Consider the following 18,351-nt stretch of genomic DNA (forward strand, 5'->3'; position numbering starts at 1 on the left):
CAGAATAAAAAAAACATGTTAGTGTTTGAAATGTTATAAACTCCAAGTTCCATAAGACCCCTTAGTAGCTATGGTTTAAAACAATCTACCAATCTATACTAAAGATACTATCAATCCAACAGAAAATTAAGGGGAAGAGTCATATTCTAGGAACCAATCCCCCCTATCTTACTTCACGTTGGTTTCCAATCAGCAGAATTCTAACACCGGGAAAATTTCTTTATTCTTATTATTAGCCTGCAGGGGCCTCCCACAGCTATGATAGGCTGTCAGGCACCTCAGTGGTCTTCTGTGAACAGGCGGTTTTTTTATGGCACCTGGATATTGATGCTCTTTTCTCAGCCTGTCCAACCAAACTGCTCAGCACCATCCCTGTCTGGGGAGAGACTTCTGTGTCATAGCTCTTCTGTGTCTCCTTTGCCTATCCCTTTACCTTTCTCACATATGAGGGGGTCATTGTTGGCACTGGGGGCTAAAAATTACTCGCAGAAAAGTTATTTTCTGACACCCTGCCTCAGCAGCTCCAGGACCAGCCCTATGGGTAAGTCGTAATATTGAAATAAATCAGGATACATATTTGTGATCTAAGGAAGCAGGAGAATGGCAGTGGACAACTGTGACAATGGTAGAGGTACTGGGATATAGGCATGGCCAGGGTCTGTAGCAACAGAGGCACCTGACATCAGAAGGGTGACTTTCAACTACAGGTCTGAAACCAGGACTGGGAAAGAATCTAAGCATTTGATATCTGATGTTGAGATTAAAGTACAATATATATGCTGGCATTTGGGAATGGAAGCTCTCTGGGAATCAGGAAGTTAACAATAACAGCTATGAGAAAGGGTTTGGAAAATCGGGAGGAAAGTCTGGACCCTGTTCTTTGGAGTTTCTTAGGTTCCAGCTTATTTGGACTTCTGAGTTTCACTTTGTGAGAGAAACAACTGACCCAAGGGATAAGAACAGAAGAGGAAGGGGAAAAGAAAGATCCTGCTTAAATTCTGATGAATGTTTCGAAAGTATTGCAGTATCTCAGTTAAACATAATAGAATACCCTCTCTTTAAGGTCAATGCTACTGTGAAAGTGGCAGAATAAAGAAATCTAGCTGACAAGAAGTAGGCATTATCCAAAGGGCAGTCATTAGATACTAAACAGAAGGCCTTTGCTAAGCCACATGAAAGCAACTAAGCACTGCCATCTTAAACAGCTTTTTGACATCAACAGGTGAATGGAGAAAATGGACAGTGGTTGCAAGTAGACTGCAGCAGCCTCTCCAGATGTAATAACACATTGCACTCCATAGGCACTCATATTCTGGCAAATATCTTCAGACACATGGACTCCATTTTAATGTGAGACGACTAATTTATTGAACACCCATTATAAGCGTAAGCATTGTACATAACATTACATTATTTAATTCCAATAACTCTACAGGCTAGATACTAACATCATTTTCAAAGAAGAAAATGATGTTTACTTAGGCAGGCTGAGCAAACTGTTCAATGCTATTCAGCTAGTAAATGGTAGAGCTAATATTTGAACTTAGAGCCTATGAGATAAGAAACTGAATTCTAGAAGTACAGAGGACGTGTAGGGCAGCTCTCTTTGATTGCAAAAAATAAAATAAAATAAGACATGGGCAATGTACAGATATCTAGATAAAAATCTCTTCCTTTTTTTAATCCTAGAGAGTCTGGACTCCAAGTCACTAACTTATAACATTGGCTAGGGGTCAAAACTTCTTAGAATTGGCAAGAAGTATGATGTGGCCTCCAAGGAAGGGTCAGAAATGGTATACGTCAAGAGGCCGAAGGCATCTAAAGGACAAGATCTTTGCTCTATCTCAAGCTACTCAACCGTGGCCTGCCTGACTGATAGGACCAAGCAAGGACCTGTAACAGATGCTGAAACCAGGCAAAGGAGAAAATAAGATTCCTCTGGTACTCTCTCCATTTCAATGAGGCAAAATTACCATGGCTCACTGGGCAACTGGGCTGAGCCAGGTAAGCATTAAGCTGGATTTTTCATTCTCTTTTAAGAATAGATTAAGAACAACTATACTAAAAGTGCATAGGACAGGGTTGAAAAAGTCATCAATAATTCCCTGAAAGAAAACAGAGTGAGTAATCCAAAGATATGGTGGGTACAACTCTCTAGGTTATGACTTACCATCCTGTTTGTAACTGTGTACCATAGAGAAGTGCTACATTAGGTAGATGGACTCACCCACTTTTCTTCATATTACACTGTAAGATCAGTGTGGGGAAGAATTATATCTTCAACCCTTCGCAATCAAAGACTGATACAGAATAAGGGACTTGATCACTGATAAAAGCATCTCTAACATAAACATTTATAAAATAGAGATCTTCTGCCTTCTGTACATTGATACAGAAAAAGGAGGAAAGAATGATCTTCAGAGAATACCACAGTCACTCAACATCATCTCTGGGAAAGAAATGACATTTCTCTCCATAGCCGCACCTCCTTTCAGCTCTTCAGATACTATACTTTACCCACCAGACACAGATATACCAGCAAGGTCTCCAGAAATGTTCCTTCTCTAGAAGTTGGGAAAATAATATATTTTAACACTAGCCACCTTCCTCCAATTCCCCACCCCTGGTATGGCCTTTACCTTCCACAGGGTTGGTTTTCAGTCTACTGCAGAGATTCATTACTCCTCCATAGTGGACATTGATCTGGTTTATTGCATCAGTTGAACGCAGCTCCATGAGCTTCCTCAGGTCCATTACTGTGCAGCCAAATTCCCCTTCATGGCTCTCAATTATCGAGTTGGCTGGCAAGGCGTGTTCTGTTGGGTTTGTCATTTTGCCTGCTGTTACCAAACCCCTCAACCAGAGAAAATGTGAAATTTCCCTTCCACTGATCAGGGTCTCTTGCCTCTCTGCCTCACTTCTTCTTACTTTTTGCTTCACTGGGAGCCCAGATGGGAAATAGATCGACTATATCTTGTGCAATAAGCTTCAGAGTAGCAACCCGTAGCCCAGATCCTTTTCTGAGTATGAAGCTTGGCAGTGGGAGGAGGAAGAGGATGGGGGAACTGAGTGGAACCGGACCACGTGTCACGATGATTGGTGTCCCCAGGTGGTGATGGAAGTGGTTGTCCAGGGTAGGTAGGTAGGTTCCTAGCTTAGACCAACTTGCCCAGATGGAGGTGTAAACAGGATGTGCATGTTACCATGGAGGCAACCTTAGCAACAACCAGCGACTGCAGTGGTAGAGAGGCGGCAGGAGGAGGAGGAAGAGGAGGGTTCCCTGGATACCGATGACAACGGGATCTCTGGAATAAAGATTCAAAGATAGACAAAAAGAAACAATTAGAGCAGCATGGAGATCCAGCATCTGCAAGGGCAAGAGGTACTCATTCTAGCACAGAGTTTAGGTGACGGTTGATGTCTGAGCTGAACTGATAGCTGAGGCCTGAGCTGAGGCCCCTTCCTCCCTGGGAGGCCCCAGCAGCCTGTAGACTCCAACAATTTCAGATACACCCCAGTCTTCATACCTCACCTCTTCCAAACCAAGCAACACAAACCCTACAACTTCAGAAACCTGGAAATAAAAGGTTATGACCTCTAATTGTTCTAATGCACTCCCTGTCTATTTGAGGGACCTGCTACAGAATCTTTTAGTCTGACCTTACTTCTAAGAGGTGGGAAGAGGTCAGAAAAGGAGTCCAGACCAGAGTGATCTGGAGGGTGGCCTGCCAGTCTGCCACCCTCCCCCATACCCTGCACCCTCCCCTACTCCTAATACACACATTTACAAACCAGGAGGACAACCTGGTAGAAGATGCCCAATCCTCTGCAGCCCCTCAGAATACTCAGCCTGATGCTGTATAGAAATTCTTCAGGATGCCGCAGTTGTCCATAGATCAGGAGCTAAGCCCCCCACTGCTCCAAAAAGCTTTTGGGGGGTAAGGATGAGTAAAATGCTCTGTCAGTAGGCGATACAGGGTGGAACCTTTTTACATAAAGGGGACAGAAGGACCTCTGAGGAGGAAAGAGTGAGTTTGAAGCCTATGAGTGTTAAAGTTCCTCTGGGGTGGCAGGAATATGACAGCTACTGATTCAGATAGAGCCTAGGGCCACAACAGGGTGAGTAGGGGAGCAAAGTTAGTCTGCGTGTGAGTGACACCGGAGGGTCTCAAACCAGCATTTCTCCCCAGGAAGGCATGTGTTACCTCTTACACGTGCTCACTAGGGAAAGAGGGTCAGGAGTATGTACAGGTAAGAACAGGGAGGATGAAGGTGAAAAGGCTTATCCTGAGCTCCGTTCTCAGCGTCAGAAAGGGGCTGCTGTGTGGCATGCAGGAGGACTGCCACACATTGGCTATTTAAATGTGAAGGGGCTCTTCCTGAACACAGCACCCAAACACTGGGGGCCCAGCCCCTCTCTAATAAATGGATGACATCCTTGCTTCTAGAAGGTGAACAAAGGAGCACAAGGACCATCAGATAAGGACTTGACTCTTTTATCAATTAATTTTCCAAAAATCACATGTGGCCAAAGTTCCTGCTAATTATAATCAATCCTGTTCCTGGCAGGTTCCACTGGGATGGAGGTGGTTAAACCCCTCTCTCTCCCAGTCTGCCCTCTGCCTCCTCCTTCTACTATAAATTTTTAGAGCTACTCTGACTTACAAAGGGTTACGCAAGCAGGGTTTTGTTTTGTTGTTGTTGCTATTGTTTTTTAAACATCATATTCCCTTTCTTTTTAGATGTCATCAGAGAATCCTGGGGAACAAGGAGGTCTGGAGAGAACCTGAGGCAGAGTGTCAAACTCCCTTCAATCATACTGGCATAGGGATAAACAGTACCACAGGCTTTTCTCTCCAATTCACCTTCTTCTCCAAGTCTGGAAGCAGTGGGAAGGGCTATAGCAGCAAGAAGCCCAGCTGACCCTTAAGTTGAACTCCTTAGCCTTTCAAGAGGATGTTGAGGACAGTGCTGATTGAGAGCTTAACTGGAAATCAGAAGATTTTACTTTTTTTTAACTCTCTACCCACTGCCATGTTTGTTCTATGAAGGCAGAGACTTTTCATGTGTCTTGTTCACTGCTTTCTCCCCAGTGCCTAGATGACCACCTGCATGGAGCAGGCATTCAGCTAATTTTTTTGATTGAAAAACCAGTAGTAGATTCAGAACCAGATTCACCATCTTCCCAGGTACCCCTCAGGCAAGTCACTTGGCCTTCTTAGTGCTCAGTTTTCTTAGGGCTCAGCTCCTCCCATCTTTATCTGGGGGAAGAATCAGCCCTACCTTTTCACATCATCCTAAGAAAGTGATAAAGGAAAGGGATTATAAATAGAAATAGTGCTTTGAAATCTTAGATGAAAGATGACCAGTGTCCAGTATAGGACACTCAAGTGATGCGAAAAAGCTTGATTTGATCTTAATGAACTTTTTAAATCTAGCCCTTAAAGCAGAAGAGCAATAATTTCCACGTGCCCCTCCATCTTTCCTTGCCAGGGGGAACTCCCACACCCCCAAAAGAATGGAAAATTCCAAGGCAGCTTCATTAGCAGTAACCATTAGCTAGGTTAGAACCATTAGCTATAACCACTAGGCAATGTGGCCTGGGATCTCTAGAGAAGTAGGGGCAGTCTGAAGAGATCAAAGAGGAGAGATTCTTCCACTCACGTAGACAACCAATGAGAAAAGGTCACTTAAGATTAGAACACATGGGACAAGTAGAAAGGAATGAGGTTTGTCTGCTTCAGGTTGCTCTAGAGACACATATGTAGGTCAAGCACTAAGCTGCTGGCACAAAGTCACAGGGACAGTGCCCATTTGGGACCCTTTCTTAAGTTGGGCTCTCCGTGAAAGTTCTTCCGGAATTCAGAGGCATAGCTGGTGCCAATACTTCTCTCTGAGCTCTTAGAATAAGAGCTCTCTGCAACTGCTGAGCTTGCCTAGCCCCTAACCTTATTAGGCAACTGGCAAAGAATAGTATGTAAATGCTCACACAGGCTCAGGCTCAGATGCAATGCTCAGATGCCTAGGAGGTACCACCTCTTGTCAGGTCAGGATTAGTCATTCGGCTCAGTGCCTCCTGGGTTAGGTATGTTCTCACTCCCCGTTTCTAGCATTTTGCCAGCTTAATGATGATGGTATAGAAGAGCAAACTCTCATCCCTTCCTGCAGGGGCAAGAAATCATACTAGTTATATGATCATTAAATCATTTTAATTTTTTTCCTCCTAAAGTTCTGTAACATCTGTTCTACAACTTGCAGTGACATGTAAAAGGATTGTCACATCAATTTTAGGTAGGACAGCTGTGACTCCCACCTTACAGATGAAGACACTGAGGTCCAAAGACATAAAAAGTGATTTGTTCTTTGGCAAGTCAGTGGCCTTGACTGCCTGGTCCTCCTTTTGTTATACCTTACTCCTTCCCTCAAGTCTGGACCTCCCCATTTTCTGACAAATATAAGTCCTTTAAAAAGTAGGCAGCTTTGGGGTACGGAGAATACACATAACCACGCAGAGGAAATGCTGACTCTTACACTTGCTCTCTCTCTTTCAGAATCAACTACATCACGTCACAGGCAATGAGGGTGAAAGAGACCCCCTCCTGTTCCTACACATACCTGAGAAGCAGACCACCCTATATTTCCTGATGACTCAATGTGCAGCTGAGCTCCCTAGCAAGTTCTAAACTGAGGCGCTGCCAGAGACAAAAACCTCATGCCTTAAGTCACCAAACCATAAACAACAGTCAGACACTGTTTCCTCCAATTTTGTCAAGAAATCCCTTACTCTTAACTTTCCTGGGGTGCACCCCCAGGCTATGAGGAGAAAGGGTAACTCCCTATGTAGGGAGTAGGGTATTCTGAGAATCTGAAAGGAACCCACCCCCTGAATCTCCCCTGCCAAAGGCTCCTAATGAATCTGGCATGATGCATGGGAAATGAAGTATGAATGGAAAGAGGAGAAAGGGAACAGGAGGGGCCAGGGGCCTAGGGCTTCAGGCTGGTGCAGCACTGCAGCCAGACCTGCCTGGAATAATAAGTAGCTATGCTCAACTCTGGCTTCTGGGCTGCAGGCAGGGGCTGTTCAGTGGAGCGGACTCTCATGCCCTGCCCTCTTCGCTGGGCTGGGAGCCTCTGCTCAGAAGTGAGTTGGTAGCACTTGGAGATGCTGTGGTTGGAGCATCAGTGCCAAGAAGGGAAGACCTTGTGCGGGTGGGGAGGGGGGTGGCACAGGAGTAGGCTGGTCCCACCTTAGAATGCACCAAACTGAGATATGAAACCTGCTTCAAGCCCACACTTCCCCGAGAGAAATCATATATGTAAACACACACACATGCGCACACACGTGTGTACTGTATAGGCAGCAGCCTAGCATAGCAGCTGATATGTCGTGGCTGGTCCATAAATAGTAGTTATTTATCATTATTCTACATATTGCTTCACTGAATCTTCACTAACAGCCCTATAAGGAGGGCACCCCATTTTATAGCAGGGAAATAGAGATTCAGAGAACCAGGATTTGTGTCCTAGTCTGAATCCAAAGCTACCCTGCATCAAGTACAAGGACAATCCTGTAAGAAAAATGGAAACAAAGCTACAGATTTACTTTCTAAAGTTTGATCAGAAGGCCCGTATAAACCTATCTATCTGTCCCTGACCCACAACCCCTGAAGCCTCTACAACACATCAGGGCAGGCGTAGGGGCAGAGCTACAGCTTGTGAGGGGCAGACACTCCCCACTCCATCCCCACCCCCACACATACGTATCCCCCCAGCCAGAATGCCCTTAGCTCTGGATTGGCATGATTCCAAGTATATCCAGTTCCCACCTAGAGACTGAAGGAGTGGGGCTGAGGGCTCCCTCCACTCCTCATCTCACACCCAGGGCCTGGCAGCCTGTACGGACTGGGGAGAGGCACAGAGAGCCCCGGCTCTAGAGCCTCTCCCTCCTTTCTCCAGCAGGGGCAGTTCCTCAGCCATTACCTACAGTGTCTTAAGCTTCACTCCTTTTCTCGGCACTGTCATACCTCTTAGAGGGGCTTTCAAGAAAGCTGGCAAGCACCTGAACATGGCAGGCTGCCCAGCATGAAACATCCCTGGTTGGCCCTTCTCTCTGAAGGTCTAAATTCTACACGAAGGCTGCTCTGCTCCCTCCTCATTACAGGCCCCTTATTCCCATAACCCAGAGTCTAGCCCACCTGTGCTAGTTCCCACCACTTGGGTGTAGCAGCCATCCTCATCGTGGTCCCAGGTTCTCTTTCCCTCCCCATGCCCGCCCTGCCCTAATTGCTCCCCTAATGCCTGCTGACTTGCAGAGCAGACCTGCGCACATACCCTCCTTCAGTCTACTGAGGCCCTTTGGAGGCATATGGGAAGAAGGTCAGAGGCAGAGGATGTTGGCTAAAGTTCAGGTAGTGGGCGGCACCACCTGTCATCCTCAGCAATAGCCATGCCGGTGCCAGGAAGCCAAGTGAGGGCTGAGGCACCAAAACCATGCCTCTGTACTGACTACAGCATGGCACACTGTAGCCTGTGGTTCTGCTCCTGGTCTTGGAACTCGATGCTAATTCTCAGTCAGCCCCTAGGATTTGGGTTCTGGTGGGTACTCCCTTCCTAAAGAGAAAACATCACTTGCTGGTTAGGAGGTGGTATACATGAGGCTCCCTCCCTTACCCTCCCCCTCCCCAAGTCTGCTACCCTGAGAGTGTCTTCTTCAACTCAGCAGCAGAAATGCAGTGCTAGAATCAAAGCATCTATCTGGAGAAAATGTCTTGTCCTCAACCCCTGGGTCTCAGGGATCCAGAATTTCCCCTCCTCCTTGGAGCCACCTCGTACTTGACCGAACTAAGTCTATGCATACCCTGGATGCAGTCATCAAGTGGGTACATCTCCCAAAGAAATTCTCACACAGGTTCAGAAAGGGGCATGTGTAAGGATGTTCACTGGGACATTATTTGTGGTGACAGAGCGTTGAAGGCAACCTGGAATCCCCTCTCCCAGTGACGGACAGGTAAAATATGTGAGCTAGATAAGAGGGGATATTATGCCACAGTTAGAAAGACAGATCAGATATACACACAACAAAATTGCTATCTTAAAAACAGTGCTTAGTGGGGGTAAAAAAGGTGCTTTAACAAAAGTTAAAAACACATGCATCTAAAGCAAAACTATACACTTTAAGGGATGTATTTAAACAAAAAGATACATATTAACACATTAGAATGCTGCTCCTAGGCAAGGAAGGGAAAAGACATGGGATACGGGGAAACAGTGAGCACAGGAAGGGCCTTGCATGGACCAACGATAACACTGGGCCATGAATCCATAGTATGATTGACTCAATAGTCTGTACCTGAGGTCTAAAAAAAATAAAACATACTATGATGCTGAAGCCTGGAGGGGCTGTACTGTCTAAGATATGCTATGACAATGAGGACAAAACTTATCAGTTCTGGCCAGATGCCTTCAGAGGGCAGGGAGAAGGTCAGGCGCATAGATAGCACAGCCTTCTCTAAACAGTGATACCAAGAATTGACCCAAGGCTGATGACAGTCTCTTCCTGATCATCTGGCCTGTTGATCCGGCCCCTCTCAGAGACTCCAGGAACCATCAAGATGAAGACAGGAAGCTTCACAGCATGGGGTGGGAAACGGAAGCTGGCATGTGCCTAGTGGGGCATTGTCACCCCCCTGCATTCATCCTAATAATAGCATCAATAGATCAAGATGAAAACGGGCAGTCCCTTGAGCCTAGAGCCATAGGGAATATACCCTCTTTTCCAAATATTATGAGTCATACTGGCCCGGGTCACCTCCGTGGCCTCCTGTGACTCAGGGGTGTTGAGGGAATGTTCACAGCAAGCCAGAGCTCAAAAAAATGTAGAGGATGGAAGAGCAACCTCCCACTCCTTCAGCTGATTAAGGAGGACAAGAGCTGACTTCAGCTGGGAGCAGCAGTGCCATCCAGAAGGTCTGTTGTCTAATGAAGGGAGTGCTGGCCAGATTGTGGGAAATGCTCAGGATATGCGTTAGAAGGGTACCTGCCTCTAACACTAAGGTGCAGCTGCTCGAAACTGGGATGGTTAGAGGCAGACCCTTGGGCAGCAGCATTCAAATATCCAGTACACACACTCTCCTGGGCAACACAGATTGCCTTTCTTGGGGCTACGGCGGTTTTTCCACATTTTCGTCCCAAGGGAAGCAAGGGGCTTTTTAGCAGCTGGATTGGATCCTGTGTTATTTTTAGAAACAAATTTCAGCAGAATCACGCCATGCTCGTGGAGGCGGGGGGAGGGCCAATCTCCCTTGACTACTGGAGTCAGTCAGGATCTCGCTGCTCCCGGGCCGCAGGCTCTGGGGAGGCCTCGGGGTGAGAGGGAAGTTGCCTGGCCTCAGACTGAGGAGGCCACATGGCATCTACCAAAAGAGACTGCCGGGGCAGCTGTCCCAGGGGCTCAGCAGGAGAGGAAGCAAAATAACATTCCTGTGGGACCCAGACACTAGCCAGCGTACCACCCCCTGGACACCATGCCTGCCGGCGTCCCATCGCCTCCCCCGCTCCACGGCAGTCTTGCCGGTACAGCGTACAGAGAGCCAGCCCCCGCCACTGCCTCTTCCAGCCTCTCTCAGCCCAGCTGCTTCCCGGAATTCCCAGGCGAATGGACAAGGGCTCCATGCTGAGAAGATGGAGTTCACCAGGAAAGAGAGCCGGGAGCATTCCCGAATAGCTGTCGCCTCATCCCCCAGCTTCACTCTTCCTTCTTCACACAGGAGGCGCTAAGTCAGTTGTGGTCTTTAGAAAGTGGGCAGACCATACTCTCTTGCACTTCTGTTGTGCCTTGGACCAGTGATCCTGAAACTTGAGTGAGCCTCAGGACTCCCAGGAGGGTTCCCAGAGTTGCTGGTTCAGGAAGTCTGGGGTGGGGTCTGGGAATGTGCATTTATAACAAGCTCCCTAACAAGGGGATGCTGATGCTGGTCTGGGTACCACACTTGAGAACGATGCAGAGTTTCCAACGTCGTGAGAATCTCCAGCCAACACCAGGCTAAAGCACTTTGAGAGCCTCGATTGGGGGCCCAGTCCCGACACTGTTCTCAGATCCAGCCTGACAGGGGACGCACAGGAGGCTCTCGTCACATCTCGCCCTCCTTTAGTCCTTCCAGAATGTTGATCTCTGCTTCCATTCATCTTGGGGCAGCCCCCTTTCCCAGAGAGACCCATGATCCTCCCAAGGAAAGCTCCTCTCCTGTGAGTCCTTGAGAAAATTAGACTTGAGAGGACCTCCCTGAACAGGCTGCAACTGAAGCCAAGATTTATTCAGAAAGTTAAAACAAGATACCTGGTGAGAGTCAGAGGAAAACCCAGACCCCTTTCGGGTTCTGGTGCAGCTACGCACCCTCTGCACTCCTGTTTCCTACTCGGCAGGAGATGAGAGACGGTGTGGTACCCAGGGGTGGGGAAAAATGGACACAAAAGAGACCCACCACTCACTTCAGGCTCCCCAAATATTACTGCCCCCCAGCACATCTGAACCCCATGCTGCTTTTTTTTTTTTTTTATTTTTGGCTGCGTTGGGTCTCCGTTGCTGCACGCAGGCTTTCTCTAGTTCTGGTGAGCGGGGGCTACTCTTTGTTGCAGTGCGCAGGCTTCTCATTGTTGTGGCTTCTCTTGTTGCGGAGCACGGGCTTCAGGTGCGTGGGCTTCAGTAGTTGCGGCATGAAGCCTCAGTAGTTGTGGCATGAAGGCTCAGTAGTTGTGGCTTGTGGGCTCTAGAGTGCAGGCTCAGGAGTTGTGGTGCACGGGCCCAGCTGCTCCGTGGCATGTGGGATCTTCCCGGACCAGGGCTCAAACCTGTGTCCCCTGCATTGGCAGGAGGACTCTTAACCACTGCGCCACCAGGGAAGCCCCCCATGCTGCTTTTGCTCTGTCAGTTCCCACGGCCCCCGCAGAAGGGCTGGCCTGTGGCCCCTGCAACACCTCTCGGGGGGTGCCTGCCTGCTGTGCTGAGGCCAAGGCAGCTGCTGTTTTCCAGTTGGGGCGACAGGCTGCTATAAACACTCGCCGAGGTTGCTATGGCAAAGTGAGTCTGCAGCCTGGCTATGGTGCAGCTATTTATGTGCCTGTAATGGCAGAGTGGTCTGTTTTGTATTATTTTACTTTTAAAGTTTTCCTTTCCCAACCCCCTAAAACAGCTTAAAAAAAAAAAAAAAAAAAGAGTCGGCACAACTTTCTCAGGAACAAAAAGAGTATGGCCAGACTATAGAGCATGCGGTTTGAGCCAGCAAGGGGAACACCGAAGTGAGGAGTAGAGTAAGTAAGTTCCTTTAAAGAAGGGGATGTATGGCTTCTTGCCCCTACATGCCTCTGCCTCAGCTCATCAAGGAGAAAGGCCCAAACTCAGGGTTTTCTCACCTCTGCACCACTCACACTGAGAAGAGACAAAGGCGCTTTGTCCTCTTCCTTCCTGTCAAAGGCTGGCTCCAGCCAGCAGCATTCCTCGCAGCCCCTTACTCCCCATCAGGCCCCACTGGCTGCCTGTATCATCAGGATGAAGATACGGAGACCTCCACCAGGGGTCGTGGGAAGAGAGCCTCAAAGCAAGCCCCACCCCCTACAACCTGGGTGCAGTGCCACCCAGCATGGGGCCTGGTCACTCCTGGCTGGAGGGCTGCAGGAAATGACCTCTGAGGTACCTCTGAAGGGACACATGTTTCCGACACTTGTACAGAGAACTTTCATCCAATTCTTACACCTCAGGGAGCTCTGGGGTGAAGGGATACTCCTGCACAACAAGATTCAAGGTTCTAGTCAGGGTGGTGAGGACCTCTCACCAGCACCAAGGAGTCAGATGCTGAAGGATGACCAAAAGCGAGGTTGATTTATCCTTGGACACATATGTCTCCAGGGCACTAGGCACTTGGGAAAAGATTTTGGTAGAAATAGCGAGTACCTCCTACCTCCAGCTACTGGATGGGGCACTATAGCCTCCTACCTTCTCCACTTGCCCAGTCAAACTTAGAGTAACAAATGAGAACAAAGAAATGGGCCATCGGGCATAGGCAGCTCAAGAGGGGCAAGAGAGTGGAAGATTACCATGTGGTAATCTCACACACACACATATACACACCCACACACATACACAACTGAGCTGAAAGTGTGTGCTGACTGATAAATATGCCAGCCACTAAATGATATCTAAGGAATAGAGAGACACCTTCCAGAAACAGCTGCTTGGAATACAAAAGATGCTGCAGGATTTTTACCATTCTTCTTTCTCCACCTTATTCCAGTTCCTTTTGGATTGTTATACACTTAGTAGGAGAAAAAACCCCACTGCTGATGGGCATATTAATCAGATTAAAAAATAAAGTTAGGGCAGTGTTAAGAAGAGCAAATCTCACAGACTGTTCAATTCTGTCCATCTCAGATTATAACTGAATGTCTTGCAGATACCACTATGGCTCAGAAAGGCTATCAATGAGAACAGCCCCCAAGGGGAAGAGAGAGGAAGAAGGGGGAAGCTGCTGCTGATTCCACAAGGGAAGCACCCTCTGCTGCCCCAGGAAAGGTCAAAGTCCTAACTGACAGCCGGGTGAGCTGATATCTTGCTGGGAAAATCAGAACTTGGGACACAAATCAGTCTTGGCAGCACCTTGAGGTCAAAAGAGCAGAGCAGGCATGGTTTCTAGGCTTGTCAAACCAACTGTCATCAGCATCCCGTTGTTCCTGTAGGGTAGGAAGGGAGCAGGGAGGAGGTAAGGAAAGGGCCCAATATGGGGCACCGTCCTGGATTGTCGGGAGTAGGCTGATAGCATCATAGACACCAGTGTTTCTGTTCCTAAGTCTCAGGGTATTTACTCAGGCTGCGTGGCCGTTACTTGGGAATACATAAAAGACAAAGAAACAGACATGTCTCCGAACCCCCAAGGTAGAGTAAGCTTCCAAAAATCATGGTTAGAAAGAGCATCTATTCAAAAGGGCTCAGATCCACAGTGATGGACACAGGGCCCATTGTTGAAAGAAACAACGGGCAGGCAGAGAGGTGACTCAGCCCCAGCTGGTGGCTGTCTATGGAAATCTCACGGGAGAGAAAGAGGAAGGTACTGTGTATTCTTCTGAGCGAGCAGAAAGGTTGTATCACCTCTCTCTCCCAGTGTCTGTCCCAGTGTCCAACCTAACATGTGGAGTTCATGAATGAACCACCCTTCTCTGCTCCAGTATGCTTTTGTTTCTAAGGGAAGGAGAAAGATGGAAGGCCCAGAAGGGGACCCAATCTGCACAGAGAATCAGTTGTCTGTAAGTCCCAAGAAACACCCCCTCAGCACAGGCCCCATCTCCCCCTCTTGCCTCTGGGGCTATATCGTGTTGGTGTATTGGAGGCACATCACCCTTGTTCTCCAAGATACAGTCACGGGGCTTTTCTGGTGCAGACAGAAGGGAAACCAGCCATCACTGTAGGAATCATCCGCTCTCTAGGCAGAAGCAAAGGTAAACTATAAAGAATTCAAATTCTCCTAACACCCATTTGATTCTAAACTCCCACACACAGCATTTTGAACATCACTGCCATACCTCCAAGGAAAAACCTGGGAGAACTATGATGATGGTGGTTGGGGGGAGGTCTGTAGGAAGTGGCAAAAAAGGATGTTTTCTGGATTATTTTTGAAGCACTGAGCTACCAGAAATCATGGGAAAAATACCCAGTACCAATCTCTTTCCACCTCCTCATTTTTCTCTCTATACCTCATTTCCAAGCCTCTCACTTTGTTTTTTCACATCTCTGTATATCCCTTTCCCCATCTCTCCCTCTCTTCTTGCCTCCTTCCTTCTCTCTCTCTCTTCCTCTCACCTCCCCTATCTATCTATCTATCTATCTATCTATCTATCTATCTATCTATCTATCTATCTATCTCATTCTCAAAATCTCTTTCATTCTCTCTTTTCCACATCTCCAGGGACAACCTAATTGGACAGAATTCCATTCTCCTTACCTGGGTAATTTCTGAAACCAATCAGCCCTGTCAAGTCCACATTGGCTCAAATAGTGAAAGAGTACGGAAGTGCTGAGAGGCAAGCCGGGCACTCATGGGGCTGCCACAGCTGCGCCAACACAGGGCCGATCTGTGTCATGGGTCATGGATGATGGGCCCAAAGGCACACAGGATGAACTCTATGAACCAATCTGCATTCTCCCAAATCTACCTGGAGCTTGCCTGGATAAGTCAAATATGTAGTATCTAACCATGCTTGAAGCAGAGGCAAACACTGAGGACTCAGAAGTGAGAAGCCCTAACAGAGATGGGGGGAGAGGAAGGATATGAGACTATTCTTATGGATTAAAAAGTAAAGTCAGGATTTAGTATGCTCAGCCAAGTTCCCAATCCAGTATAAATAGGAAGTGGCCTGATGGAGGAAGAGGCTGGGAGATCAGACAGATGTAAAATACAACTTGTGCTACAACTGGACTCTGGCTCCTTTCAGTACTCCCACAGAAGGTGAAAATTCAGAACTGAACATGATAAACTAGTCTTACCCAACCACAAGCTGCAAGGTGGCTCCACTATTCCACCTGAATTCTACTCTGAACCTATAAAACTGGGGCTGGGAATAGACAGATGGAGGCAAACGTTCAGCTCCCTGGTGACATGGCCACCTTCTCCTAGCTCTCCCCACCACTGTGCAAGGATTCAAGGATTTGCAGAGGGGACCAGAGGAGGAGCAGCAGAAGGCGTCCTAACCCAGCAGAGCCAGAACTCTGTAGGCATCTCACACTATTTACCTAACATTTGCTTCTGCAAAGGTTTGTGGGTGCTCCAGTCTCACATGCCCTGGCCAGCTGTTCCAAATCAGTTAAGACCTCTATCTCCAGAGAAAATCCTTTTCAGCATGGGGGGAGGGGTCAGTGCCCTCCCTTCAAGGCTTCAGCCACTAAACCCTCCCATGGCAAGCCTCCAAGTCCAAAGAGAAGCCAAGGACAGGCCAGCCCACTCTCTCCCCTCCCACCTCCAGTGGCCAACTCAAGAAAGAGGACTCCGTGGGGGAAGTCCCTCGGCAGTGAGGCTATGGAAACTTTGCCGTCTAAGGCTGTGGAATTCTTCTACCGGGCTCCTGCAGTTAATCATCACAGCTCCCTGGATTCCCTACTTGGGGCTTTAAAAGGTAGCACCAGAGCAAGAAGTACAAACATGTCAAGAAGAAAAAGAGAAAAAAGTTGGTATAAGCTAAAAGATAAGCACCTCCAACAGAGTTTTCTAAGCAACCGAGTAATTGTGAGAAGGGAAAGGAGAAAAGAGTGTAAGAAAAATAAGTGTGGACCAGACGCTCCAGAATACGCTTCAGGATTCCCAGCTAATGCTGCCTATATTCATACTCTGGATCTCACAGGGAACGTTTCTCCCATTCCTAACCAACTTGTAAAAGGATTATATAGGGGTTGGTTTGTTTGAAACTTTCTTCCTTTAGCAGAACTGAAAATTCAGAGGCTCCTGTTCCACTTTGGAAAAACGTGTTAGAGACCTCGCAGCTGTGAGTACAAGGCTTTGGAGCATTAACTTCCAAGGTGGTAGAAGTGGCCTCTTAGGCCAAGTTGCCATGGTTTCCAAGAGAACAAACAGAATATGGCCCTAAAGAGGGGTAGGAGGGTAAACTGCCTTTTTCTTCCAATGGGAGTAGTTTCAAGAGCCAAGACAGGAGGGGGATATCGTAAAATGAAGAGAAGTTTACAGAAGGTTACAGGGGACAGAAAATGGACTTGATAGTCCCCATTCTTCCTGGGGAGGCTAGGGTGAAGGCCCCATTTTTAGGATGATAAGGCACTATGTAGGGGGTGAAATAAACCTAGGAATTACATAGGAAGATGAGCAACTTCTCTTCTATATCAAATGCCCAGCCAACCTAACCTAGGAGGCAAGGAGAACAGAGGCTGAAACTGAGTTGCTTTGGGAAACGCAAGGACCTCCAAAGCCTCTGAGTTTTGCCTGCAAGAGGACAGGTGAGACAACTATCCCCAGAAGTGATGCGTAGAGGTGCTGTTCCCCAGAACTGAGGCCCACCCCACTGGCCGCTCCCTACACCAGCATCAGCGTACTGCCTCTCCAGGCCCCCTGGTCAGGACTCTTTACTCTCGTTCCAAAAGGAGCCAGATGGGGCAAAGTGGTGTCAAGTGCCAAAATGCTACCATGTCTTTCCAGCAGGAGCTGGCAGGTGAATGGGGCCACCTGGCCTAGGAATTCCCTTTCATGCTCATGGGCAGCTCTCTGCATTGTACAAGAACCCCCTGGATGCCTCCTCTAGAGCTGCTGCCAGCTTGACTCACACTGGAGAAATGGAAAGGAGACAGACCTGCTCAGGACTCCACTACACCCAGAAGCAGTGATTGCAGCACCTCTGTAGGTTAAGTACCATGTATGCCCCGCTACCTTCTCAAAGCAGAGTGGGGCCAGGGGTTGACTGGCCACAAGCTAGGAGGCAGGCCAGACCTAATCACAACTTCATTATTAGTAACTGCACTCAAGAGTAAGTTCCTCGGCTTTTCAGGGAGCAGATCCTCTGCACTTCCTACCAGCTACAGCAAACACCTCACAGAATCCCAGAATCACAGCCCGGCAGGGAACTTTGGGGAAAGCCTAATACAAATCCCCTCATTTTACACTGAAGCCTCTGTGAGTCAAACACTGTGCTGGGCACTAGGACAAAAAGACTATACAATCTAGATGGAGGACTTCCCTAGTGGTCCAGTGGTTAAGACTCTGTGCTCCCAATGCAGGGGGCCTGGGTTCAGGGAACTAGATCCTGCATGCTGCAACTAAGAGCCCACACGCCACAACTAAAACATCCCGCATGCTGCAACGAAGATCCCACGTGCTGCAACTAAGGCCCTGCCGCAGCCAAATAAGTAAATATTAAAAAAAAAAAAATCTAGGGGCTTCCCTGGTGGCGCAGAGGTTAAGAATCCGCCTGCCAATGCCGGGACACAGGTTTGAGCCCTGGTTGAGGAAGATCCCACATGCCTCGGAGCAAGAAAGCCCCTGTGCAACAACTACTGAGCCTGTGCTCTAGAGTCCGCGAGCCACAACTACTGAGCCCACGCGCCTAGAGCCCGTGCTCCGCAACAAGAGAAGCCACTGCAATGAGAAGCCCGCGCACTGCAACGAAGAGTAGCCCCCACTCGCTGCAACTAGAGAAAGCCCGCGCGCAGCAACAAAGACCCAACGCAGCCAAAAATAAAATAAATTTTTAAAATAATTAATTAATTAACTTAAAAAAATCTAGATGGGAAAGCGGGGGGGCAGATGATGCAAAGAAATCTGTCTTAGGTGTCAAATGAAGGGCGGAAATACCTCACTTACCCATTCA

General features: G+C 47.9%; 1 protein-coding gene across 5 annotated transcripts in view; it reads right to left on the reverse strand.

Moving 5' to 3' along the window:
* Nucleotides 1-18,351, reverse strand: part of ATP2B4 (ATPase plasma membrane Ca2+ transporting 4) — a 90,207-nt gene that overhangs the window by 45,434 nt on the left and 26,422 nt on the right. For all 5 annotated transcript variants that reach the window (XM_082396421.1, XM_082396419.1, XM_082396420.1 and 2 more), the window contains one exon: nucleotides 2,640-3,305. In XM_082396421.1, coding sequence (XP_082252547.1) covers nucleotides 2,640-2,832 — 193 coding nt within the window. In that variant the 5' untranslated portion in view covers nucleotides 2,833-3,305. The remainder of the gene's footprint in view (nucleotides 1-2,639; nucleotides 3,306-18,351) is intronic.

This window comes from Balaenoptera borealis (genome assembly GCF_965194805.1).
Source record: "Balaenoptera borealis genome assembly, chromosome: 1".
Classification (NCBI taxonomy): Eukaryota; Metazoa; Chordata; class Mammalia; order Artiodactyla; family Balaenopteridae; genus Balaenoptera; species Balaenoptera borealis.